The sequence below is a fragment of the Zalophus californianus genome, chromosome 1, assembly GCF_009762305.2.
Source record: "Zalophus californianus isolate mZalCal1 chromosome 1, mZalCal1.pri.v2, whole genome shotgun sequence".
Lineage (NCBI taxonomy): Eukaryota > Metazoa > Chordata > Mammalia > Carnivora > Otariidae > Zalophus > Zalophus californianus.
The window spans coordinates 62,254,411-62,281,017 of NC_045595.1; the positions used below are offsets into that span (position 1 = coordinate 62,254,411).

At 45.5% G+C, this 26,607-nt stretch overlaps 2 protein-coding genes across 5 annotated transcripts in view; both read left to right on the plus strand.

The window, feature by feature from the left end:
• GLB1 (galactosidase beta 1) overlaps window positions 1-26,607 on the plus strand; it is an 85,801-nt gene that overhangs the window by 180 nt on the left and 59,014 nt on the right. For 2 of the 3 annotated variants that reach the window (XM_027583169.2, XM_027583168.2), the window contains exons 2-5: window positions 22,486-22,655; window positions 23,964-24,114; window positions 24,663-24,723; window positions 26,481-26,575. In XM_027583169.2, coding sequence (XP_027438970.1) covers window positions 22,486-22,655; window positions 23,964-24,114; window positions 24,663-24,723; window positions 26,481-26,575 — 477 coding nt within the window. Of the gene's footprint in view, window positions 1-168; window positions 273-22,485; window positions 22,656-23,963; window positions 24,115-24,662; window positions 24,724-26,480; window positions 26,576-26,607 lie in introns of those variants that run through there. The other variant, XM_027583170.2, reaches the window with a different exon arrangement.
• On the plus strand, window positions 224-6,465 carry TMPPE (transmembrane protein with metallophosphoesterase domain). 2 transcript variants are annotated; one of them, XM_027583171.2, is made up of 2 exons: window positions 224-272; window positions 2,205-6,465. In XM_027583171.2, the coding sequence occupies exon 2, from the start codon at window positions 2,314-2,316 to the stop codon at window positions 3,655-3,657; it is 1,344 nt and encodes a 447-aa protein (XP_027438972.1). In that variant the 5' UTR covers window positions 224-272; window positions 2,205-2,313; the 3' UTR covers window positions 3,658-6,465. The 2 variants fall into 2 exon arrangements, with proteins under 2 accessions (XP_027438972.1, XP_027438973.1); XM_027583172.2 differs by lacking the exon at window positions 224-272 and adding an exon at window positions 510-640.

The window sequence follows — 26,607 nt, forward strand, 5'->3', positions numbered from 1 at the left end:
GGGGTGCACTGATAGGTGGCAGGCTGGCGGGGGACTGGGCGGGGGCTGCGGCCGCCCGGGGGCCCTGCAGGGCGTGGGCCTGGGACGCCGGAGCGCGCCCCGGCAGGCAGGCAGCTGGAGGAGCGCAGGCAGTGGACCGGCCCTCCCCTCGGGGGCGGGCCGGGCGGGGCGCGCGTCCTCCCCGGTAAGCTCTGTCGCTCGCGTGCTCAGCCCCGGTCGCCCCTTTCGCTTGGACCCCCTTCCCCGTTGGTGCAAGGACGGGGTGAGATAAGGTGCGCCCAAACCTTTCCAGCTTTGCAGGTTTCCGGGGGGGGGGGGGGAATCCAAGGAACGCTCGGCATTGGAGGGCGCCTTGGGCTGTGACTTGAGGCGCCCTCCCTTGACCAGTTCTGGTGCTGCGGAGCGCTCCGGAAGGAGAAAAATGGGGTCAAGATGAGGCCCCCGCGATGGGAACGTTGGATTGATTCCTTCGAGGTGTTCTCCTTTCAGACATCTCGTCCCCTTCTCGCCACTCTCTGCTGCCTACTTTTTTGGCTTGGATTTTCCCGATCTTCAGGGTTTGGCGGTGCAGGCCAAGGGTGGGCAAGAGATAGGCTGCAAGTGGCACCCAGCGTTGCTGGAGGGAGGTCCGGCGGAGCAAGTAGGTGAGATGGTGGGGGAGTGCAAAATTGGCGGGAAGACAGTCTCAGTTAACTAGTCAGAGCTAAAGCATGGACCTGAGAGGCCTCCAGACCGCTGCCTGGGGAGGTCAGCATCCCAGTCGTGGACAGATTGGGGGGGGCGGGGAGGGGCGGGCAGGTAACTGAAATGGGCACCTGCCCCTCTGCACGTTTAGCGAACGGACTGTGGTTCCCCCAAAGTTTGGGTGGGCTGATGCTGGGCGTGTTTTCAGTAGAAGGAGGGGAAATTTGGGCCCGTTTACTTGTAAATTGCATCCCTTGATAAAAGGCTTTCAACGAGTGCTTAGAGAAAAGTCATAGATTTATCTAAAATCAAAGTTGAAAATTTTAAGTAGTTGAAAAACAGCTGCTGAGAATAGCTTAATTTGGGGTTTTAGGGAAAGGTCATCTCAAATTGAGTGTTTGCTAACTTCTGTCTGCCTCCGTTTCTGGTTTCCCTTCCCCATTGTGTGTGTGTGTGTGTGTGTGTGTGTGTGTGTGTGCGCGCGCGCGCGCGCGCGCCCGCCCGCCCGCCCGCCCTCGGGGTGAGAGCTACCCAGCTGTGAGAACCACTGGCCAGGGTGGAGTTGGGGAACTGTTGCAGGGAACGGTGGCAGAGAAAATGGGGGGTGGTGGCAGATCTTAACCAATATCTGGGAGGGTTGTGGGAGGAGAGAGATCAGGGTTTATGGGTGAGGAGCTGGTGGGAAGGGTAGCCCCCTGGAAAACGGTTATGCAGTATCATCCAGCAGGGGGGTGCCCAGAGCCTACACGGGGAGGCCGGCTTCACCCCAGGAATTCTTATGTCAGGTGTCTAGGTGTCCTTCCTGGGCCCAGAGCTTCGGAGAGATGCAAGCAAACTAGCTTTCCACAATTTCCTTGTTTACATGTATATAGAACAGCGGTTCTCACACTTTGTCCTAGAAATTAAAATAGAAAATTTTAAAATATTTATTATTTAAGAAATAATCATTATATGTTAACAAACTATATCTTTTGAAAAATAACAGTATTTCTCCCCAAACTTGAGGGGGAAGAGTGGCACTGTTTTACATTTTTGCAAACGTCTTTCACACCTGTCCTAATAGATGATAGCCGGGTACATTCAGTCTTGCCACATCACATGTCACTGAGCCTCTGGAAAACCCCACTCTGCACTCATGAGAGAATGAGAATGCAAAAGACAGTTATAGCTTAGTATTATTATGAACATAATTTTGAATAAATGTGCCTCCTGAAAGGGTCTCCCCAGACCACACTTTGAGAACCGCTAATTTAAAATAACGTTTTTCTTATTATAAAAAAAAAGTTCATATGCTCTGTGGAAAAACTTTTAAACATTCAGAAAACTATCAGTAAGAAAACGAGAACTGCCCACCACATGACAATCCACTCTGTATTTTAATAATAAAGTGTAGCAACCGACTGGCATTTGAGTGACTTGGATTCAAGGAGGGTTGGGTAGATATGAGTGACCTTCAGGTTTTGAATGGGGACAAGGAAACTCTAATATCCCACAAAGCTGACGCCAGTTCCTGGTTGCAGGCGGAGCTGACCTGGAAACCTCTGCTTGGCCACTGTCCTTTCTAAGGAACTCGCCTTCCCGAGCCCGCCCGCACAGAACTGGCAGGGGACCCTTTTAGGAGCAGAGAACATGGCGATCTTCAGGCAGCTGTCCCTGGGTGCAAAGGCTGCCCTGGCTGCCAGCACTGTCTTCGTGTCCATGATTGTGTCCCGCTCCTATCTGGCGGGGAGCCTCGAGCTCAGGGCCTGGCGTTGGCTGTTGCGCCTGCAGCTCGCCCTGTTTGCCAACTCGCTCATGCTCATTGGCTCCCTCTACATCTGGCGTAGCACAGTCAGCAACCTCAGCCACTCCCCAGCCGCAGAGTCCACCTGTTTTCAGCTTTGGAAGATGGCTGTTGTGGCATTTCTGGCCCTGGCCCATTCCAGTTTCTTCACCATGCTCTTTTTAGTGGCCGAGGAGCCCTATCTCTTCTCCGTGGCGGCCTACTCCTGCCTCGGGGCATACATCATCATGCTCTTCTTCCTGTGTACCCTCAGTGGCATGGAGCAGGCCTCCCAGCTCTTGGCCTGGCGCAGTGGTCGGGCCGTGGGCAGCCTTGACAAGACAAGGAAGCTGGCTGTCAGGCCAGCCCTGGCAGTGGTAGTGACCGCCGTGCTCAGCGTGCTGGGGCTGCTGAATGCCGCCCAGCCCCCAGCTGTGAAAACTGTGGAGGTGCCCATCCAGCAGCTGCCTCCCTCGATGGACAGCCTCAAGATCGTGCTCCTCTCAGACATTCACTTGGGCCCCACAGTGGGCAGGACCAAGATGGAGATGTTCGTGAGGATGGTGAACATGCTGGACCCAGACGTCACAGTGATCGTGGGTGACCTCTGTGACGCCGAAGCCTCCATCCTCCGCACAGCTGTGGCTCCTTTGGGCCAGCTCCACTCACGCCTCGGCACCTACTTTGTCACGGGGAATCATGAATACTACACGTCGGACGTCAGCAACTGGTTTGCGCTGCTGGCATCCCTGAATGTCAAGCCCCTTCACAATGAGAACGTGAAGATTTCCGCCCCGGGGCCCCATCATGGGGGCGGAGAGGAGGAGGGCTGGATCTGCTTGGCTGGGGTGGACGATATCGAAGCAGACATCCTGCACTACTCCGGCCACGGCATGGATCTCGTCAAGGCCCTGGGGGGCTGCAGCCCAGACCACACCACCATCTTGCTAGCTCACCAGCCGCTGGCTGCCAAGAGAGCCCTGCAGGATCGGCCAGATATTAACCTGATTCTTTCTGGGCACACGCATGCTGGGCAAATCTTCCCCTTGAACGTGGCAGCCTATCTCTTGAACCCCTTCTTTGCTGGCCTCTACCAAGTGGCCCAGACTACGTTTGTATATGTCAGCCCAGGCACAGCCTACTATGGGATACCCATGAGGTTGGGTAGCAGGGCGGAGATTACGGAGCTCATCCTGCAGCGGGCTCCCTGAACCTGGCCCTGCCTCGTACGCCTCTTCAGTGCTTTTGCCCTTCACTAGCCATCCGTCCTTAGAGCGGGTTGCCTGCTTTGCCCCCTTCAGCCTCTCCTGCCCAGCCCCGCCAGTACACGCTTCGTCACAGGCCTGGCTTGAACAGTGATTTGTGCTGGGGCTGCCTGGCAATCCAGCCTGGTTTACTCTGTAGATGGCCAGTTACTTTTTTATATGAATCTGTGAGGCTGCTCAAGTCACATATGTAAGAACGAGCATCTGTTTTCCAGGTGATGTGGAGTAAGCTCTCTTCCTCTGCAGAGCTCACAAGGCTGAACTGAAACATGGGGTTGCTTAAAAGGATACCTCTAGAAAGCAGAACAGAGAGGAACACTGGCGTTTTTAAACCCTCTTTAGGACTTAGGCAGTTCCCAGGGTCACTGATCCAGAGCTTTCTGGGGGAAGGGGCAGTGTTGCTAGGTGATCTGGGAGGACAGGCAAGAGGGAAGCCCCTCTGGCTGCTGGAGAAGAATGTTTCCTTTTCCCTCGTGGTTCTGTCAGAGTCATCTTTATTGAGGGCATCAGGCAAACCTGCGGGGCAGAGGGCTCGGGCTGTTCTGGGCCTCCAGTGCCGCTATTTTATTGCCCGTGCTCCTGGGCCTTGGAGATTGGGGGTCGGGGGGCGGGGGTTGGAAAGAAACATGAGCACAGTGGTAGGCGTTGGTAATAGTACTGCTGCTTAGGAATTCGGTGGGGGGGTTGCCTCCCTGGTCTCCATTTATCCAACACTTGGGTGAGGCAATTAGGCAATTAGGCAATTTTTCCCTCCTCGAAGGTGAGCAAACTGAGGCAGAGAGAAGCAGGACACTGGCAACATGACAGGGTATGTAGGGGAACCTTGGCTGGAAGCCAGGTCTTCTGCCTCGCTGTCCATGGTCCGATGCTTAAGGAGCAGGATCTGTGACAAGTGAGGGCAGGACTCAAACACATGCAACTGTGCAAAGAGAATGAACAAGGCTCTAGAACCTGATGGTCTCTTGGCCTGGAAGGGGGTTGGCTCGTTTCAGCATAGGATGTCTGTAACGTTGGAAGAAGAGTCGAGAAGGTGGACTTCCCCCACCGCTGAGGTTTGGGTGTGTGTTTTGCGAGAAACCGAGGTTCGCTCTCTACCAGGGGAAGTTGAGGTTGCATGGGGAAATGGCAGGACTTTGTGCTCTAGCGGGGCGGCGAGACCTTCCTTCCCTCCCTCCCCCTGGGCCCTGGCTGTGGAATGCCAGGACTGTCTTCCCTGCTGGGTGACTTCCACACCAACACCTTCCTCTCCATCCCTCACCCCGTCCTGACCCCATCAGCGTTGTCCTAGGGCTCTGGCCATAGAACCATAGCGCCATGCTGCTGGGCTCTGGACCCTCTGGAGTGACCCCACCCTGCTGGCCCAGCCTCTTGTGCCAGAGGCAAGAGACCCTTCAGCCCTGAGGTAGCATTCAATAAGCTCTCCTGTTGGATAAGGCCTCCCTGAGAAGCCTGGGGACCTCGGCTCAGCATTGACTTATTTGTAATTGAGAGTCTTTCTCCAACGGGGAACAAAAACACCACTCTGCCTGGAGAAGCTCGCCCTGCTGCTCATTGGTCAGGCAGTCTGGCAAATGACTTGCCCTCACCGAGCCTCAGTTTCCCTCACCCTAAAATGAGGATAATTCTCTCTACCTCAAGATTGTTTTGTGGGGCTGGTATTAAGACGTGGACTAAGGTACATGTGGCCCATGTTGGTGGTGTTAATATTTAAACATCACATGGGGCACGCTAGGGAGCTGTGTTGGGCACAGGTGCCCAGAGAATTTATGGAGTGGCCAAACCTGGGGAGTGTGAGTGGGTAGCATGCTGCCTGTGGCCAGGGTCCGGTGATCTGTCAAAGCAGCAACCGCTGGGGGTCTGCTTCCCTTGGCCTGTGCTACAGTATCCTTGTGCACACTGGGCCTGGCCACAGGGAATTTCTTCATTTTCCTCCTGTCTTCCTGGTGTATAATGGAATCCTAGGCGATCCTGGAGACCCCCTTTCTTGTCCGCAGGCAGTTGAGATACTGACAGCAAGCCTTCCAGGCAAATTTAAAATCCGTCTTTCAGTTGAGATGTCAGTAGTTTCTTTACTTTGTATCCCCTTGTGCTCAGTCGTCCTTGCAGCCAGGAGTGTTTGGAAAACAAACTCACTCAGAATTGAGGAAGGGACCCTGGCCTTTCTTTGAATAGATCTTGCAGATGGTGGGATTACAGAGAGGTGAAGTGCTTCACCCGGGGCTGCCGCCCAGCTCCTTGCTGGCCACCCTCCCGGCCTCAGGGTGACTGCTCTTCCAAACCCTCTCCCTTCCTTGGGACCTGACCCCATTTTTCTGGATCATTCCAGTTGACTTTCTTGTTCCCTTTTGTTTAGATCTCACCAGACTCTGCTAGTTGATGCCATTTGTCGTCCAGCCTTAGGTGCTGCTGGTGGTTGACTTGCCTACCTGTTTGGATCTTTTTTCATCAGTGTTCTGAGCTTCATGAAATTAGCTTCCTTCCTTATTTTTTATATTGCATCTTTGTCTCTTCTTTCTCCTGAAGGCTATCGTTTTGCGGTCTTGTGTACCCTTCATCCTTGTTCTGAAGTCCTTGCTTGACTGATTTCTTTCTACTCCCGGAATTAAGACAGGGCCATCCTGTGTGTCTTGGGAATACTGAGCAGCAAATTCCCGTGCGTGGTTTATTTATTTATTTTTTTAAGTTTTTTTTTTTTTAATTTATTTATTGAGAGAGAGAGAATGATAGAGAGCATGAGAGGGAGGAGGGTCAGAGGGAGAAGCACACTCCCTGCCGAGCAGGGAGCCCGACGCGGGACTCAATCCCGGGACTCCAGGATCATGACCTGAGCCGAAGGCAGTCGCTTAACCAACTGAGCCACCCAGGCGCCCCCGTGCGTGGTTTATATCCCATGATGAGGTGCAATTGTTCCCAGCAGAAATCCCTCCATTACTGTGCAGATGTGGCCCTGGCAGGCCACTCTCCATGCTACCCTTTGCACCTGTTCCCTGTTCCCCACTCACTTACCTTCTTTGTTTTGTTCATTTATGGCTGGGGGAGGTGGTGAGGAACATTTACTTGAAGCTTGAAAATCCTTTCAATTTCCTTTCAGTTTCTTTCTTTTTTTTTTTTAATTTATTAAACACAAGTTAAAATGAAATGTAATGCTTTTTAAAAAATTAACAATAGCATGTGAAATATACTGTTGTTATAAAATCTCAATAAATTAATGCTGTGTCATCCTTTCCAAACATCCAGCCATCCTTTTCTCCCCCTATTTTATTTTGTTTTAAACTTTTTATTGTGAAAAAGTAAAAATATTCACAAAGCAGAGAGAATAGTATACTGAATACCCAGGTTCATCATACAGCTTCAGTAATTATGACTATTTCGCTGTACTTTCTCATGTACCACTGCCTAGTACTCTTTTTTCTTTTTTGGCTGGAATATGTTAAAGCAAATCTTAGAAAACATAACTTCAGAGGCGCCTGGGTGGCTCAGTCAGTTGAGCATCTGATTCTTGATTTCGGCTCAGGTCATGATCTCAGGGTCCTGCGCTCATGCTTGAGATTCTCTCTCCCTCTCTTTCTGCCCCTCCCCACCCATGCTCACTCTCTCTCTTTCTCTCTGTCTTTCAAATAAATAAATCTTTCTTTAAAAAAGGAAAACATAACTTCACCCAAATATACTTTTTAAAAAAGCACATCCATAATGTCATTGTATCCAATAAAGGTAATTCTTTAACATCATTTAATACCTAGTTAGGAGATCTGGGGCTGGAAGCCAGGTCTTCTACCTCTCAATAAACGTGTGTTTTTCTACCATTTCAGGGTTAAGTAGTTGTATCTGAGTACGGGATTAAATGAAAATAACTGTGTAGAGAATTCATGTTCTGTTTCTCCTGATTACGTCAATTGTCTTTTTATTGTGATAAAAAACATGTAGTGTAAAACTGATCATCTCAATGATTTTTAGGTGTGCAATTCAATAATGTTAAGTATATTTACGTTGTCATGAACCCCACCCATTAAACAATAACTCCTCTTTCCCCCTCCCCGCTGGCAACGGCCATTCTGCTTTCTGTTTCTATGAATTTGACTGCTCTGGGTACCTCATATAAGTGGAATCAAACATTATTTGTCTTTTTGCGACTGGCTTATTTCACTTTGTATCACATCCTCGATGTTCATCCATGTTGTAGTATGCGACAAGACTTTCTTTTTAAGGCTGACTAATATTCCATTGTATGTATAGCCTACATTTTGTTCCATTCATCCATCAGTGGACATTTGGGTGTTTCCACCTCTTGTCTATTGTGAATAGTGCTGCTACGAACATGGGTATGTATATATCTCTTCAAGGCCCTGATTTCTATTCTTTTGGATACATACACAGAAATGGGATTGTTGGAGCGTATGTTAGTTCCATTTCTCCTTTTTTGGAGAACCTCCTTACTATTTTCCATACCAGTTGCACCATTTTACACTCCCATCAGTGCGTAAGAGGTCCGGTTTCTCTACATTCCCACCAAAACTTGTTCTTTTTTTTTTTTTTTTTTGATAATGTGGTTTTGATTTGCATTTCTCTAGTGATTAGTGATATTGAGCATCTTTTCCTATGGTTATTAGCTATTAGCCTATCATTTTTGGAGAAATGGCCATTCAGGTCTTTGCCCATTTTAAAAATCACGTTATTTGATTTTTGTTGTTACCGAGTTATAGGAGGTCTTTATGTATTCTGGATATTAACCCCTTACCAGATAATATGATTTGCAAATATTTTCTCTCATAACAAAATTGACTTTTCACTCTATTGATTGTGTCCCTTCATGCACAAAAGTTTTTAAGTTTGATGTATTATTTGTCTGTTTTCATTTTTGTTGCCTGTGCTTTGGTGTCATATCCAAAAAAAAATTACCAAGTTCAGTGTTAAAGCTTTTCCCCTTTGTTTCCTTCTAAGAGTTTTATAGTATTGGGTCTTATGTTTAGGTCTTTGATCCATTTTGAGTTAATTTTTATATATGGTGTAAGGTAAGGGTCCAGCTTCACTCTTTTGCATGTGAATATCCAGTTTTCCCAACATTTCTTGAGAAGACTCTCCATTCCCTGTTCAGTTGTCCAAGAATCCTTGTTGAAGACCATTTGAGCATATATGTGAGGGTTTATCTCTGGCCTCTCTACTATATTCCATTGGTCTATTTGTTTTTATTTTTAAAGATTTTATTTATTTGAGAGAGAGAGAAAGAGCATGAGCAGGGTGGGGGAAGGGCAGAGGAAAAGGGAGAAGCAGACTCCCTGCTGAGCACAGACTCCCCCCCCCCCCCCAACACAGGGCTCAGTCCCAGGACTCGAGATCATGACCTGAGCCAAACGCAGATGCTTAACTGACTGAGCCACCTAGGCACCCCTATTTGTCTGTTTTTATACCAATACCGTACTGTTTTGATTACTGTAGCTTTGTAATATTTTGGAATCAGGAAGTGTGAGTCTTCCAACTTTGTTCTTCTTCAAAATTGTTTGGGCTACTTGGGGTTCCTTGAAATCCCATATGAATTTTTCTATTTCTGCAAAAAAATGCAGTGGAGTTTTGATAGAGATTGCGTTGAATCTATAGGTCACATTGGGTAGAATGGACATCTTAATACTCAGCCTTCTAATCTATGAACACAGGATCTCTTTCCATTTATTTCTTTCAGCAGTGTTTTGTAGTTTTCAGTGTATGAGTCTCACCTCCTTGGTTAGGTTTATTGAGCATTTTATTCTTTTTGATGCTATTGTAAATGCAGCTGATTTTTATATGTTGATTTTGTATTCTGCAATTTTGCTGAATTTGTTTTAGTCATAATTTTTTTTTTTTTTGGTATATGGAATCTTTTCTTTTTCTTGCCTTGTTGCTCTGGCTAAGACTTCAATACTCCGTTGAATAGAAGTGGTAAGAGCAGGCATTCTTGCCTTGTTTCTGATCATAGAGGAAAAGCTTGTGGTCTTTCATCATTGAATATGATGTTAACTGGACTTTCATACATGGCCTTTATTATGTTGAGGTGATTTCCTTCTATTCCTAGTTTGTTGAGTGTTTTGTCATTGAAATGGTGTTGAATCTTGTCAAATCTGTTTCTGCCTCAATTAAGATGATCATGTGGTTTTTGTCCTTTATTCGGTTAATATGGTGTATTACATTGGGCGCCTGGGTGGCTCAGTCGGTTAAGCCACTGCCTTCAGCTCAGGTCATGATCCTGGAGTCCCGGGATCAAGTCCCGCATTGGGCTCCCTGCTCGGTGGGGAGTCTGCTTCTCCCTCTGACCCTCCCCCCTCTCATGTTCTCTCTCTCTATCTCATTCTCTCTCTCAAATAAATAAATAAATCTTTAAAAAATATATGGTGTATTACATTGATTTTCATATGTTGAACTATTCTTGTGTTACAGGAATAAATCTCACTTGGTCATGGTGTGCAGTCCCTTTAATGTGTTGTTGAATTCAGTTTGCTGGTACTTGGTTGAGGATATTTGCATCAATATTTATCAGAAATATTGGTCTGTAGTTTTCTTGTTATGTCTTGTCTTGCTTAGGTATTAAGGTAGTATTAGCCTCATTGAATGAGTTAGAAGCCTTTCTCCTCTTTGATTTTTTGGAAAGGTTTCAAGAAAATTGGTGTTAATTCTTTAAATGTTTGGTAGAATTCTCTAGTGAAGCCATCTGGTCCTGGGTTTTTCTTTGTGATTTTCAGTTTCTGATTCCATTTTCTTTCTAGTTTCTGGTCTCCTTGGATTTTCTGTTCCTTCATGATTCAGTCTTGGTAGGTTGTATGTTTCTAGAAATTTTTTCCATTTGTTCTAGATTACCCAATTTGTTGGCATACACTTGTTCATAGTAGTATCTTATAATCTTGTTTATTTCTGTGGCATCAGTTGTAATGTCTCCTCTTTCATTTCTGATTTTAGTTATTTGAATCTTCTCTCTTTCTTAGTTCATCTAGCTAAAGATTTGTCAATTTGTTGATCTTTAAAAAAAAAAAACCAACTCTCAGTTTCATTGATTTTTTTTTCCCTGTTTTTTGTTTGTTTGTTTGTTCTGTCTTTCATTTATCTCTGCTCTGATTTTTATTATTTCCTTCTTTCTGCTAGCTTTGGGTTTAGTTTGTTCTTTGGTTTCTTTTTTTTTTTAAGATTTTATTTATTTGACAGAGAGAGACACAGCAAGAGAGGGAACACAAGCGGGGGGAGTGGGAGAAGGAGAAGCAGGCTTCCCGCTGAGCAGCGATCCCAATGTGGGACTCGATCCCAGGACCCTGGGACCATGACCTGAGCCAAAGGCAGACGCTTAACGACTGAGCCACCCAGGTGCCCTGCTCTTTGGTTACTTGGGGAATTATGTCTCTTTATAGTTCTTTTGTTTGAATCAGGATCTAAAAATAAAACCCATATACTGTATATGACATATTTCTTAAATCTAACTGTATAAAACATCCTCCCCTCTTTATGTCATTTATTTGTTTAAGTTATCTGGATATTATCTTAGTATTTCCTACATTTTGGAACTGTGGTGGTTAATGTGTTGTACTATCCCTCATATTGTCTGTGAACTGATAGAGCTAGAGATCTATAAAAGTTGCAGCTAGAGGCTGGGTAGATTCAGTTTCAACTTTTTTTCTTTTTTGGGCAGGACGACTTCATTGCTTTCAGTGAGGCTAAGACTGACCCACGGGTCCAGTGTTAATTTGATCCCTCCACTGGAAAGTTCCTCATCATCTTTTCATCTAAGGTTTCAGCAGTCATTGATGATTATTGCCTGACTATTCCACCAGGGATTCCAAAGTTGTGTTTTTTTTTTTTAAAGTTTTCTACACTCATTATAGAATTTAGTGAGCCAGAGTACTAAGAAGGCTTTCCAGGAATAGTTGATTACTTAGCTTTTATATATTCAGGAGACAATGGAAACTTCTTTTACTTCTGTTCTGAATTCTGAAGGAGTTTTTGGAGCAGTCAGAAATATCCTGCCATCAGTCCCCAAAATGGTGATTTTTAATTTCATCATCTGTGGTTCTTCTAAAAAGAACTCTCCTCATCAATTGGTTACTCTGAAAAAGGCTATAACAAAGGCAAGAGAGATGCTAGACTCTTCCCCTTTATTCATCAATTGTCAGAATAAAGAGTTGATGCCCCAGCAAACTCCAGGGATGTCCAATAAGCTCTTCTTTGGGGTGGGAGGGAATATCATGAATTTGGCTCTTTTCATATATCTGATGTGTTTCAGTCCATTGAAGTAATAAATCATTTTTTTTATATTTTTTTATTAGAGAGAAAGAGAACAGAGGGAGAGTGAAAGGGAGAAGGAGAAGCAGACACCCCACTGAGCAGAGAGCCTGATGCCAGGCTTGATCCAAGGACCCTGAGATCATGACCTGAATTGAAGGCAGACGCTTAACTGACTGAGCCACCCAGGCACCCCTGAGTGATAAATCTTTTGCTGCTCAAAATCTTCCACCTTTGGCCAGTTGGAGCGAAATTGCTTCTGTATCATCCTGTAATGGTTTTTGATAGTTTTAGGCTTATTTTGTATGTATTCTGTCCTAGACTTGGACTAAGTAATTTCTTGAAGGAGTTCTGGTTCCTTTTAGTGGGAATTATTTAAAGGCCATAATTTAAGTGCTAGAGGAGTTAAGTGTTACTAGCTAGTGTCGTTTCTAAGCTGTTTCAGTGGCTGTTGCTAGGAAATAAGTATTTTTTAGAAAGAAAAAAATTATAAGTTATATTAGTATTTCCAATTTAAATAGCAAATTATGAGCTTTTTTAAAAATGATCTTTATTTTTTAGAGCAGTGTTAGTTTCACAGCAAAATTGAATGGAAGGTACAGAGATTTCTCACAGAACCCAGATTACAGGGTTTTTACTTAACTTTCTTTTATGTTTGTTTCTGTTTTACACTGAAAATTTTGGTTCCTAACAGCCAATGTAATTACTTATTTACTTTATTCTACATATATATATTATGGATTCAAAATAGCAATGAAATATTATTGCTAGGATGAAATCTACTGGATGCAGTTTTATTTGTTCATTTGTTTTACCTGAATGCAGTTTAAGATATATTTTTATCCTTAGGCTGACTACCATCAAAATACTATTTCAAATTCACTTGAAATGGTTCTTTCCTGTGTGGAAAGAAAGTTAGGTCTGATTTTAACTTTTAAGAACTGTTTTATAATTTTACAACTGATTTTTATTTTTTTTAAGACTATGGACTTAACTTTTCTCTGAGCTGAGAAGGCAGAATTAAATCTGTAACTGCCTGTGAGTCCTGGAGGATTGGGAGCTGGTCCCAAGCTGTGTTCATTTCTCCTCCATTCTGCCATTTTCCTTCCGCTTCCGTTGTAATTTATGCTCCGTTGTAATTTATGCTCTTCATCCACCGTCTTTTTGGAATGCTGGACAAAAATCTTTTTGGAACAAGACAGGCATAAATAAATAACAACATTGATAAAAATAGAATGCATAAGCCATAGCAGGTCACCCACAACTTCCTCCCCATCCGTATTGATCATCACCCTTCCCTGTGGCTGTTTTGCTTCTTCAGCCTGTCTGATGTCTGGTACTTCCCTGACACTGGATGTTTGAAAGGCTCTTAGCTCCGGCACAGAGTTTGTTGTATAGTCATCTGAAATACCCCTCTGTCTTTCTATTCTGTGAGTTGAGGGATCTGGGAAGCCCATGTGTATAAACACCCTTCCATTCCTATCTTCTCCACTCCCCTCAATCCTTTGTCCCTCAACGCTAGGGCACTAGCAGCCTAGGAGGGTGGGTCTCTGCCACTCTGAAGCCGAGCAGCTCATGTGAGGAATTCTCCAGGCTCTTGGGCCTCTGGGGTGAGTGAAAGGGGATACAGGGTGCTGGGGATGCAGATCCATTGAATAGGTGCTTTACCAGAGTCATACTGAAGGGCTTGAAGATGTATTGTCTTCATATGGTCAGCATGACCCATAACTTGTGATGTCACTGAGCTCCTTTTATTTCTTTGTTCTGGTTGAGGAATGTACATAAAGTAATGCTAATACAATGATTTTTAGTCCTGAGTATTAGGAAACCTGGGGAATGGTCACCTTACCTGGTGACATAAATATTGGTATTATGTTTAGTTTTCTTAAAGAAATTGCTTATTTGCCACTGAAATAATCTACACGAAATAAATAATTTTATAAAAATGTTCTGTAGGACAGTATTAGGTCTCTGTTGTGTAATTGGTTTGAGGGTATTTTGTTTGTACTGCTGTCTTTTTTCTCCACTATTATATGCATTATGTACACAGGGGTCTTGGGAAGGTGTGTGCTTTGCCTTGCTTGCAGTTGCTTTTTCTTTTGTAAGTTTCTGTGATCTCATGCATTGTAAACACTGATGCTACCACACCCCTGCACATACGAAATAAAACCATGGCTCTTCAGTGTTCCGTTCCCGTGCCAATTAATTTAGAAGGCGTGGAATCTGCCCACAGGTCAAATTTTATGTTGTTTGTATTTTGGGGGAATAAGCTCTGAAGGCAGTTTCACTCTTTCCTTGTCTCCTGACATTTCTCGATTGCCTTACTTCTGTCAGAGGTACCACAGCTCAGACATACTAAGGAGGCTGGCCCTTTAAGCTGGATCCTCTCAGGTCCTTCAGTGTTGAGAGGGGTCACTTTGGAGCCACGAGGCAGATTTTCCCTATTGACCTTGGCCATGACAGCCACCATTTGGAAGCTGTCTCTTAGGTGATGCTGCTTCTGTGGCTGTCCCTATCAGTCAACTCTGTACTGCTTTTCTAAGCCTCAGTTTCAGAGACTTGTCACTGCTCCCTGGATCCAAATAACATGATGTTGTTTATCTATCAGACCAGCATGACAGCCCATGGGATGTGCTGATGACCAGGGTGTCTCATGAGAGAGAGTGGGGCAGTCAGGGGGGCCCTGGGACAAGAGAGAGAATGTGTACTGCTCTCCTGCCCGCTTACAAACAAACTGCTTTTGATCCTTTCTACTGATGGTTTTGAAAAGAATAGAACAGGGGTGCCTGGGTGGCTCAGTTGGTTAAGCGACTGCCTTCGGCTCAGGTCATGAGCCTGGAGTCCCGGGATTGAGTCCCACGTCGGGCTCCCTGCTCAGCGGGGAGTCTGCTTCTCCCTCTGACCCTCTTCCCTCTCGTGCTATCTCTCATTCTCTCTCTCTCTCAAATAAATAAATAAAATCTTAAAAAAAAAAAGGAAAAAAAAGAAAAGAAGAGAACATTAGCCACAGACCAAACACTAGGGGCTGCATTGACTCTCCAGTAATAATACTACACCCACACGGCAGGGGCTGCTTGGGTTTCCCCTTAGCTCAGTTTGTAGCCCACCATCCTGCACCATGATCTGTCTGCTTTTTGCAGGGGCGCACATGTGATAGGAATAGGGATATGATGAGAATGTTCTGGGAGTCTTTGTGGAGGGGATATGAGGATCTGCCATCCCAAGAGGAATTGTGGGCTTGCCTCAGATTTATCTTGGATTGAGGTGGGGAGTGGGTACTTCCACGATTTCCACTTGGCTCTTCCCTCCATAATGCCTCTGACTTGCACTGTGGGTTCAGGGGGCTCTTAAGTAAAACCATCCCAATTTGTGCTCAGGACCAGGGAAATCACCGTAGGATAGGCCCTCTGGCTTGCTGGACCCACGTAGAAGGACTTGGGCCATGGTTCCCTTTCTCCCCGGTGTTCTAAAGAGCGGTAAATGCCATTACATTTCAGAATACCCTGGTATGTCAGCTCAGGTAGATCCAACCATCCCCGGATGGTCTGGGGGGCCCATTTTCCTCAGGTACCTGAGTTCTGTTGGGGAAGGATTAGGGGAATATTCATTGTGTGTAATGGAGTGGAATCACAAGGTTCTTCCTCAAGGGATCCATCCAACCCTCCCTTCAGTCAGTTTTCCATTGCAGTGCTCGTGAGTTCTTGGGTTTTTTTTTTTTTTTTTTTTCTTGCTAGACACGTCAGGCAGCACACTTGCTGGTTACCCAATCATCCCACCCACTGGAAATGCTGTGGGTTATGAGCCTTTGCCTGAGATCGCCACAGGTTGGCACACCCTGGTTGTACTCTGACCTAGCGGGTCGTTGTGGTGATTGTGTGGTCCCTCTCTGGTTATGCCAGAGTCTCGTCATCCTCGGTGCCACGGCAGCATTTTCTGTCATCCCTCGCCTACAGAGGACAGCCTCACTGGGTTTCTTGAGGATGCCAGGGCCCTCCTCAGTAGTGCATTCCTTCCTGAAGGGAGTGTTCTCTGGCCTGTCCTGGGGGATATAGTCAGATGGTGGGTTGTCTGGTCACCATTTTTACATTCCCATCTCTTTGAGACATCTCACACATTCCTCAGGATGCCAAGCCCATCCTGGCATCTCCACCTCATTTCCCATAGGCCGATATCATGCTCCTGCTCCAAGGAGCCAGCTCCCAACAGCATCGGAATTGGGTTAAGGTACCTTTGTCAAGATGGTAACTCACAGGGGCACCTGGGTGGCTCAGTCGTTTAGCATCTGCTTTCGGCTCAGGTCATGGTCCCGGGGATCCTGGGATTGAGCCCCGCATCGGGCTCCCTGCTCCGTGGGAAGCCTGCTTCTCTCTCTCCCACTCCCCCTGCTTGTGTTCCCTCTCTTGCTGTGTCTCTCTCTGTCAAATAAATAAAATCTTAAAAAAAAAAAAAGATGGTAACTCACAGGTCATGGGAGAGTGCGCTGTCAGTAAACTTCCCTCTGGCCGGCCTTACATTCTGTCCCTCAAGGTCCTCTCCCAGAGTGCCCACATGGTTAAGTCCTGAGCCTTACCCTTCTAGCTGGAGATGTAGTCTCTTTAAAGATGGTCACAGAAGCCTCTGGCATCACAGAATGCCTGGAGTGGATGTTGATCCCATCAGGCAATCTTTCTTCAAAGCTTCCAAATCTGCTAATAAAAATCAGCCAACTTCACAATCTTTGTGAATTACCAGTACCCCTCCACACCCCCATTCCAGGGGTAGAGCTGATGTAGACGCCAACTCCTCTTCTGCCAGTACCTGCTGTCAGTCCGGCACAGGTGAGGACCATAGAATTCATATTTGCATAATGTGGGGTGTCACCACCCACTTAACACCAACTCTAGGGTCTTGTTGCTGTTGATAGATATGAGAAATCCAGGTATAGGTTCATAGCCTGAGGATCTGCTGTTTAGGCCAATCCTGGTACCCATTGTCTTAATTTGGGTTCTTTTAGAAGTCAAACATGAAACAAGGGCTTGAGTGCAGGTGATCTGAGAAGGGATCCAAGAATGCAGGCATGAAGCACAGGTGGAAAGAAGCAGAAGTCTGTATAAGGATGTATCATGGTTCTCGCGTGGGCAGTAGGGTCAGAATTCTGCCAGGATCTCCTGGAAGGTACACAGAACATCTCCAGTATTGTCTGCCTAAAAGATGCAGCTATCCACCCCATTGGTTGAGGGTTGGCCCCGGAGGCATGGGCACCCCAGCACTACTGGACCCCTGGGAGAGAATCTTAAGCAGACTCCCACTGAGCGTGGAACCTGATGCAGGGCTCGATCTCATGATTCTGAAATCACGACCTGAGCTGAAATGAAGAGTCCGTCACACAACCCACTGTGCCACCCAGCTGCCCTTCATCAGTCCGCTTTTTAATTTTATTTATTTTTATTTATTTTTCCAGTTTTACTGACAAATGACTCTCATCACTGTATAAGTTTAAGGTGTACAGCATGGTATTGTGATTTACATATATTGTGAAATGATCACCACTGTATGTTCAGCTAATGCCAATCTTCTCATATAGATACAGTGGAAAGGAAAGAAAGCAAAAAAGAAGAAAGGAAAAAAGTTTTCTCCTTGCGATAAAGACTTGTAGGATTTACCCTCTTTTTTTTCTTTTTAAAGATTTTATTTATTTATGAGGGGTGCCTGGGTGGCTCAGTCAGTTGAGCAGCCTACTCTTGGTCATGATCTCAGGGTCCTGGGATCGAGCCCCGCATCGGGCTCCCTGCTCAGTGGGGAGTCTGCTTCTCCCTCTCCCCCTGCTCATGCACATGTTCTCTCTCTCTCAAATACATAAAATGTTTTTAAATTTTTATTTATTTATGAGAGGGGGGAAGGAGCAGACGGAGAGGGACAAGCAGACTCCGTGCCGAGTGCCGAACCTTACGGACCCCAATATCACGATCTGAGCCAAAACCAAGAGTCAGACACTTCAACGGACTGAGCCACCCAGGCTCCCCTGGGGTTTACCCTCTTAACAGCTTTCCTGTATATCACATAGCAGTGTTAACTATAGTCACCATGTTGTACATTTCATCTCTAGTGCTTATTTATCTTTTAGCTGGAAGTTGTACCTTTTGAACGCCTTTCCCCAATCCCCCCCTTTTTTTATTTTGTCAACATTTTATTAGGAAAATTGTTACACACAGAGTTGAAAGAATTTTATACTCACCGTCCAGATTCCACCGTTAACATATTACTATCACTCTATCCCTCCACCCATCCACCCATCAATCCATCTTTTTTGAATGTGTTCAAAAGTCAGTTGCAGGCGTCAGTGTACCTTCCCCTCCAAGCATGTCCTCCATCATTAATTAGAGGTGAATATTTGTTTATAACTCTTTCTCCCCCTTTAAGGTAGACTTTACATACAATGAGATAAACAAATCTCAAGGGTACCCTTTGATGAGTATTGAGAAATGCACACACCTGTATAATCCGAAACCCATTTTCAGCTAGAAGATTACCATTACCCCAGAAAGTTCCCTCATGTTCCTTACCAAGCAGTACCTGCCTTCCCCCTCCCAAAGACAACAACTACTCTGATTATTTCCCGCCATAGAGTAGATTTGCCTGTTCTAGAACTTCATATAAATGGGCTCATTACAGTGTGAACCTTTTGGGTAGGGCTCAAACTCAGCATGATGGTTTTGAGATTTATCCGTATTATCAGCAGCACCGGTAGTTTTGCTTTATTGCTGAGAAGTATTCTATCGTATGAACACATAGAAGTTTGTGTATCCTTTCTCCTGTGATGGACACTTGCTTACTTCCAATTTTAGACAATTATGAATGAAGCTGCTGTGAACATTTGTTACTAGTCTTTTCATGAAAGTATGGTTTTGTTTTTCTTATAACCAAGAAAAAAGCTTTATTTTGGGGTGCAATTTGGTTTAAACAGTGTTGCAATTAAAACAAACACACAAACAAACAAAGAGAGAATACCATGTGTCCATCCCAGCTTTGTGCTGTGTGCCCTCTGCTCTTTTGTTTGCTCTTCTTCTTTTTCATCTGTAGTAACCCCAGAGGTTGTGTCATTCTCCCATAAAAACTTCTGTATGTATCTCTAACTGATGAGAACTTTTTTTTTCTTTTGTGTAATCAGCATGCCACTGTTTTAGCCAACAGAATGAACAGTAATTCTTTTAATTCCACCTAATGCCTGGTCTCTGTTCAGATTTTCCATCTCAACATTGGGTTTTCTTGCAGTTCCTTAGAATCAGGATCCAAACTAGGTTCCCATGCTGCATTAGGTCGTTACGCCTCTTAAGTTCTCTTTTATTTTCTAACAATACTCTTTATTTTGTTTGATTTTAATGCCATCAATCTGTTGGAGCAACTCTATCATTGGACTTCTAGAGTGTCCTACATTTTGGATTTGGCATATTTTGCTTCCTTGTGCTATGGGTAGATTAAGGTTCAGTTGAGGTTCAAGTTCGGTAATGAGGCCTGCTTCTAGGTGGGGCTGTACTTCCTGTTGAATCACAACATGAGGGACATAGTGTCTGCTTGTTCCATTTGCTGACATTGAGCAGAGGAATCATGTACATGTTAACTCCCAGATGTTAATATCCGTGCAGTCTTTAATTTCCCCCAGTTGATACCTCTTTTAAGTCTCTCTCTTTTTTTAAATGCCCCCAATTTTTCCACCTGAGACCAGTGGGAGCCTCTTCAGGTTAGCCCCTGTGTCCTACGTCTAACCGCCCCCTGGTCCTGGGGGTTCACCTCCTGTCCACTGCCCACCTCTTTGCTGCCGCCATGGTCCATGACTCTGTTTCTTTTTTGCCGCTTCAGGAAAAGTCCAGAGTGCCCGACATTTGAAAACACACATTTTCACGCGGTCTTCCATGTAAGTTGCTCTCCACAGCTCTTGGCATAAAGCCCAGGCCCGTGAATGTGGGCGTCAGGGCTCATTTGGTCTGGTCCCTGTCCATCTTCAGCTCCCTGCCGTGCACTGTCTGTACTGAGGTTCTAGGGCTCCTTCTCCGCACCCTGCACACTGTCTTCTCTGCCTGTGTTCTTTCCCTTGCCCAGCTGCTCCTCATCCTGGGGCTTAGCTCAAGCCAATAGTTCCCAACCCTGGCTGTACATGACATCACCATCTGGGCAGTTTTAAGAAATGCCAATGCCTCCACCCAATATCAATTAAAATCTGAATGTCTGGGGTGAGGCCTGACTTTGCTATTTTTAAAAGTTTGCACAGGTGATTCTGATGCCTGGCCAAGGTTGTGAACCAGAGTTCCTCCCTCTGGGAAACTTGTCCGCACACCCCACTCCTGGGTCATGTGCCATTTATTACCACTGCAGCTTTCCATTCTACCCCTGACCCCAGCTTTATTGAGGTATAATTGATAGCTAATACTGTGTAAGTTAAGGTGTGTAGCATGATGATCTTATCCTTACTTTACCATCTGGGCCTCACGATGTTGACACCTAGTCTAGATGGAAGCTTCTCGTAGGCTGTTGCCACATCTGTGTGGCTCCCTCTGCTATTACTCAGCACATAGTAGCTGGTTGGTAATATTTGTAAATGGACGGCAGGGAATACTTGGGCTGGATTCTGGGGTTGTTTGGATGCAGGGGTGGTGCTCCGCTGAGTGGGACAAAGGCCTGAGTCCATTGTCTGCTAAGATCAGGCCTCAGCAACCTCATCCGCTCCTCTGAGCCCCTTCCCCTAGACAGGCGGGCTACAAATGACCCTCTGCATTTCCCGTGGCTTACCCCGTTTCTACCTGTCCAAAGAATTTCTGCACCTCATGCATCACCTCTGAACTCACAGGATGTGTAGGAAACCCTTTTTTGGCACCTAATCATATATGTGCTGTGAAAATGTTTTTAAAATCATCCATTGGGGCACCTGGTATAAGAAGTAACTTTCATATTTTTCTTTTCTTCAGGAGTTTCTTGCCTTTGAATGACAGTCAAAGCCTTGTTTACTAGAAGAACAAAGTGATATGTGATTGATGCTCTGGCCCTTTCTTTAGAAATGATTCTTTTAAAAAAATTTTTTTTAAATTGTATTTATTTATTTGACAGAGAGAGTACAAGCGGGGGGAGCAGCAGGGAGAGGGAGAAGCAGGCTTCCCACGGAACAGGGAGCCCGATGCTGGGCTCAATCCTGGGACCCTGGGATCATGCCCTGAGCCGAAGGCAGACGCTTAACAGACTGAGCCAACCAGGCGCCCCAGAAATGATTCTTAAATTAGTTATTCATTTATTTTTGGTTAGCTTTATTGAGGTGAACTCACATACAGTATGGCTTTCCATTTGCCCCTGAGCGATCTACTCCGAGTTAACTTTCTTTCCATCACAGTGCTTTAACTCCCTAGTTGGATTTCAGGCCACATGTGATCTAGGACCTATGCTCTTACAGTTGTTTCCAGATATGGCTTCAAGGGAGGCCTCCAAAGCTGTCATAGACTGTGGTACTCTATGAAAAAAAGCTTTTTTAAAAAAAGCATAAAGCTGCACAGGGAATCTTACCAGCAATGGAGGAAAGCAATTAACTGGTTTCTTATGGCCCTGGTCCTGTTGGCACTTAGGACCCCTCGCTGCCTTTTTCCATCCACCAGAGGGCAGTGTTCTATTCGACCTAACCATTGGCTTCCCTTTCAAATCCTAGCATTTTAGCTTCTGAACCGATCCCCGTGTTTTTCGAAATTTGATTTGCCTAGATTTTGCTAGAAATACGCCTTTCATTGCAACCCAGTAGAGACATATATCAAATGCAACTCTGTATATGTATATATAACAAAAGTTTAATAAAATAATACTTGTCTTTACCATGTGCAGTACACTGATATTTTCTATCCTCTTTCATTTAAAAAGTGCCGATCAAAAAAAAAATTTTTTTAAGTGCCAATCATCACCCAGATTAGGTTCATGAATCACAAATTGGGTTGCAGCCTGTAATTTGAAATATACTGCCTTAAAGTTCATTTAGTCTGACATCCTGCATGTTTATGGAAGTGGAGGTGCAGGGTCAGAGAGGGTGTTTGCCTAGTCACTGCAAGACTTAGAGCCCCAGCCAGGACTTTAGACTTCTCATCTGTTGCTTTCAGCAAGGTGACAAGACTGTCGAGGTACATCTAGTGCTCCATCTGGTCACAGCCACAGGGATGGAGGGTGTCCACGTATGTGTTCTATTCCCAGCACACTGTGTTTTGCTATACCAAGGAGAGAGTCTCCTCCAGTGGGGTTTTCCCTTTGGGAATAAAACTTCTGTGTCTCAACTGCCTTGATTGTCACATTGGTGCTGGCCTCTGGAAGGTAAAACCTTTGGAGTCCTGCACATGGGTCCTCCCAGATAATTTCTGTTGCCTTGGTGCATTAGCCACTGGCTTAGCAGTGCTTTGTTTTATAGCCCAGAAGCCAGGCATTAACTCCATCAGCAAATTCCGCAAATGAAAGAGGCAGGGAGCCACTTGCCATGGTCAGAGTGTCTGCTTCCAAAAATGTGGAAGGTGGAGGTTCTCATGTTGTCCCATCCTTGCTCTGTAGAATGCTTCCCAGAGGACGTTCAAGATCGACTATGGTCACAACCGCTTCCTGAAGGATGGCCAGCCTTTCCGCTACATCTCGGGAAGCATTCACTATTCCCGTGTGCCCCGCTTCTACTGGAAGGACCGGCTGCTGAAGATGAGGATGGCTGGGCTGAACACCATCCAAACGTAAGTAGGAGGGCACTGGGCTCTCACCTGGGCCTAGACACCCAAACCTAGACAGAGGGCACAGCTGCATTTCTCCGTGCAGCTAGCAGTTTTGTTCCTCAGAATGGGACACAACATAATCTGGAGTTCCGGGAGGGGCTTGGCATCAGCTCAATTGGCCCTTCTTCAGATAATTAACCACTTCTTCCTATCCTGAACTTGGTCTCTGGAAATCATATAATGAACCTCAGCTTAAAAAGGCAAAGGGGAGTAACAGTGACAGAGCATTTACCGTGTGCAAGGCACTTTTCATGAAAGATTCCATTTCTTCATTTCCATTTACAGCTGGTGACACTGAAGTTTACCCAAGTGCCTGTTTCTGGCCAGAGGTCTCCCTAGAATTTGGAGTATTTGTAGGCAGCCATGGCTTTCCTCGGCTCTAGGGGGTGTATGCCACGTCAGGTAGATTCCTGAAACCCAGTTTCTCCTTGTGGTTCTGCTGGGGTAATTCTATAGCCTAGACTTACAGAATTCCCCCAATAACTATCTCTCCTCATCTCTTCTGCTGTTGCAAGGTGACTAACTAGGGGGAAAGTTGGGGCGGCTGGCCACTCTGGTTTTCACACTACTGATGAGGATTGCCGATAGCCTCTTCAAGATAAAGGGTGAGGGAAATGCAGAGGCAGATTCCTGGGGTTCGGGGACCTACTTGCAGTTTAACACTTTGCTCTGGGGGACCAAGGCTATCTGTCCCAGGGAGCCCTGAAGCCATGGGATTGTGGGAAAAGGCCACGAGCCAGGGGTCATCCAAGAGACCTCTGTGATGGCAGTGGGTAGCTTCGTAATGTAGTCTGTGGTCTAGGCCGAAGGCAGCCAGGGGAAGTGGTAAAAGTTTTTGTCACTTTACTTCCTGCGTGCTGTTCTTGACAAAAATCTTTTGTAGGAGGACACGGGTCAGAGGTTTTTTTGTTTTTTATTTTTCTTAAAAAGCATTTTCAAAAAAATAAGTATGCCTCTTATTACCTTAGCATAGATATTTTCGTTTTCCCTGGGCCTCACACGGGCATACATAATTTTTACATAGTAGTAGTTCGTGTTCATATAATTCTGTGGTTTTTTTTAAAGTCATTACATAGGAATGGGCATTCTTTGTGGGTCATAAACTTAAGTGTCCCCCACCAAATTTGGTTCCCTTGGGTAACTGCTGAGAAAACTCGAAACAAGGCCTGGTTCCCAAGGGGCTGCCCGAGGGAGCCGTGTGAGTGTCTGAGGGTTTACACCCTGGATTTTTGAGCTCTTTCCAAGAAGGGGCTATGTGTGTCTCGGCAGGTACGTGCCCTGGAACTTTCACGAGCCCCAGCCAGGACAGTACCAGTTTTCTGGGGAACATGATGTGGAATATTTTATTAAGCTGGCCCAGGAGCTGGGACTGCTGGTCATCCTGAGGCCTGGACCCTACATCTGTGCAGAGTGGGACATGGTGAGTACATCTAGACTGGGCTCTACCTGGCTGGTGCGCCCGACAGGGGTGGGCTGGCAGGCAGGGATCTGGGAGAAAGTGAATTAAAGCGGTTTAGATAAGTCTCTAATTCCAGATCCCACTGAGCCTGTCACTGTAGCCAGCGCAGGTGTCCTTTACCTTAGGAGGTGCCTCGGCAGAGAGGGACCAGTAAGGGTCAGAAGGCAGGTGTCCTCCTCTTAGTGCGCATTCCTGTAGCTCAGTTTCCCCTTTGTAAAAAGCAGGTAGTGGGATGGGCTCTGTCTCCCTCACAAGGTAGTCATGAAGTTAAGTGGAATAATCTATACAAAGGCTTTGATTCTCCAAATACTTCATGCGTGTGAAATCATCTGACTTTCACTGTGTTACAATTTCTAGTTTCCTTGGAAGTTATAAACCGGAAAGCCCAGTTAATACCTTTTCTCCATGAAACTTTTCTTCTTTTCCCTCACTGCTAAGAGTCATTCCCTGATCCCCAGACCTTATAATGGCTTTTTTCTTTTCTCTCCCCTCCCCAACCCCCATCCTAGGGAGGATTACCTGCTTGGCTATTATTAAAAGAGTCTATCATTCTCCGTTCTTCGGATCCAGGTAAGTTGTTACAGATGTCTTGAGAGAATTTATGATGTCTTTAAACATTCTATATCAGAAGCATCAGGTGTTTTGAAGGCTGGGGTACCTCTGTACCTCTGAAAGCATACTGGAAGTGTGAAGGTTAATCACTGTCCACTGCAGGCATCGAATGTGTAGGAAGTAAGGCTTGCTTGAACTATTTGACCAGATCTTGCTGATAAACTGGTAACTTTGAACCGGCATTGGGCTCTCTTGTGGTTTACCGACTCACTTTAATGCTTTCTCTTCCTACTTTCTCATTAAATTACATGGCCAGTGATAGCATCTAGCTAATCAAACTGACAGTTCATTTGTCTACAGTGATCTGAAATGAAGTCTTTTTCTTGTCTTTTAAACAGCTAGAAATTATTTTAGCTGTAAACCCTGTTCCGTCAGAAGGTCCCATTTAGCTGCACTTCCGTCTTCTGAAGACTTCAGTTTTTCCTGGTGATGCTAGCGTTGGAAAGGGTGATAAGAGCAGCTAACGTTGATTAAATTAAAACAAAATAAAAAGGAAAAACACCCAGTAGTGCAATTGCTGGGTTGTAGGGTAGCTCTATTTTTAACTTTTTGAGGAACCTCCGTACTGTTTTCCACAGTGGCTGCAACCAGTTTGCACTCCCAGCAAGAGTATAAGAGGGTTCCCCTTTCTCCACATCCTCGCCAACATCTGTTGTTTCCTGACTTGTTAATTTTAGCCATTCTGACTGCTGTGAGGTGGTATCTCATTGTGGTTTTGATCTGTATTTCCCTGATGCTGAGTGATGTTGAGCATTTTTTCATGTGTTTTTGGCCATTTTTGTATGTCTTCTTTGGAGAAATGGTGATCTGAAGGGGCACCTGCACCCCAGTGTTTATAGCAGCAATGTTCACAATAGCCAAACTGTGGAAAGAGCCCAGATGTCCATTGACAGATGAATGGATAAAGAAGATGTGGTTCATAGAAACAATGGAATACTACTTAGCCATCAAAAAAAATGAAATCTTGCCATTTACAATGACATGGCTGGAATTAGAGGGTATTATGCTAAGCGAAATAAGTCCATCAGAGAAAGACAAATACCATATGATTTCACTCATATGTGGAATTTAAGAAACAAAACAGATGAACATGGGGAAGGGAAGGAAAAATAAAATAAGACAAAAACAGAGAGGGAGGCAAACCATAAGGGACTCTTAACTCTAAATAATGAACAGCATTGCTAGAGGGGAGGTGGGTGGGGGGTTGGGGTAACTGGGTGATGGGCATCAAGGAGGGCACATGACGTGATGAGCACTGGGTGTTACACGCAACTGATGGATCTCTGAATTCTACCCCTGAAACTAATAATACACTATATGTTAACTAAATTGAATTTAAATAGAAAAATTGAAAATTAATAAATAAAAAGGAAAAACAACCCCCCCTACTCTGACAAAGAGAAAGACACACCATTCAGGTACTCTTTTCTTCATTCAACAAACATGGGCTGGATGCCTCCTGCGCTCCACACTTGGTGTGTAGTAGTGAGGACGGATACCGTGCATACCACTCGTCTACTGAGAGCTCATTGAGGACATGGCTCCTTGCAAGACAACTTCTATTAGACTTTCAGTCTACGCAGCTACCCCATTTCACGTAGTCATTGAATCCAGCATGTCCTGGTCTCAGCTGCCAGCTCCAGGGTAAGGGGGCAGCCTTGTGTCTGTTTGCAGGAAGAGGTGTGGAATGGAGTTAAACCTGTCTTGTTTTCCAGATTACCTTGCAGCCGTAGACAAATGGTTGGGAGTCCTCCTGCCCAAGATGAAGCCTCTCCTCTATCAGAATGGAGGGCCGATCATAACCGTGCAGGTAACCTCAGAGATGAGCACGGGCGGGCGGTA

What these genes read in the sequence shown, in the direction of transcription:
- TMPPE (XM_027583171.2), top strand. Translation starts at nt 2,314, where the DNA reads ATGGCGATCTTCAGGCAGCTGTCCCTGGGTGCAAAGGCTGCCCTGGCT.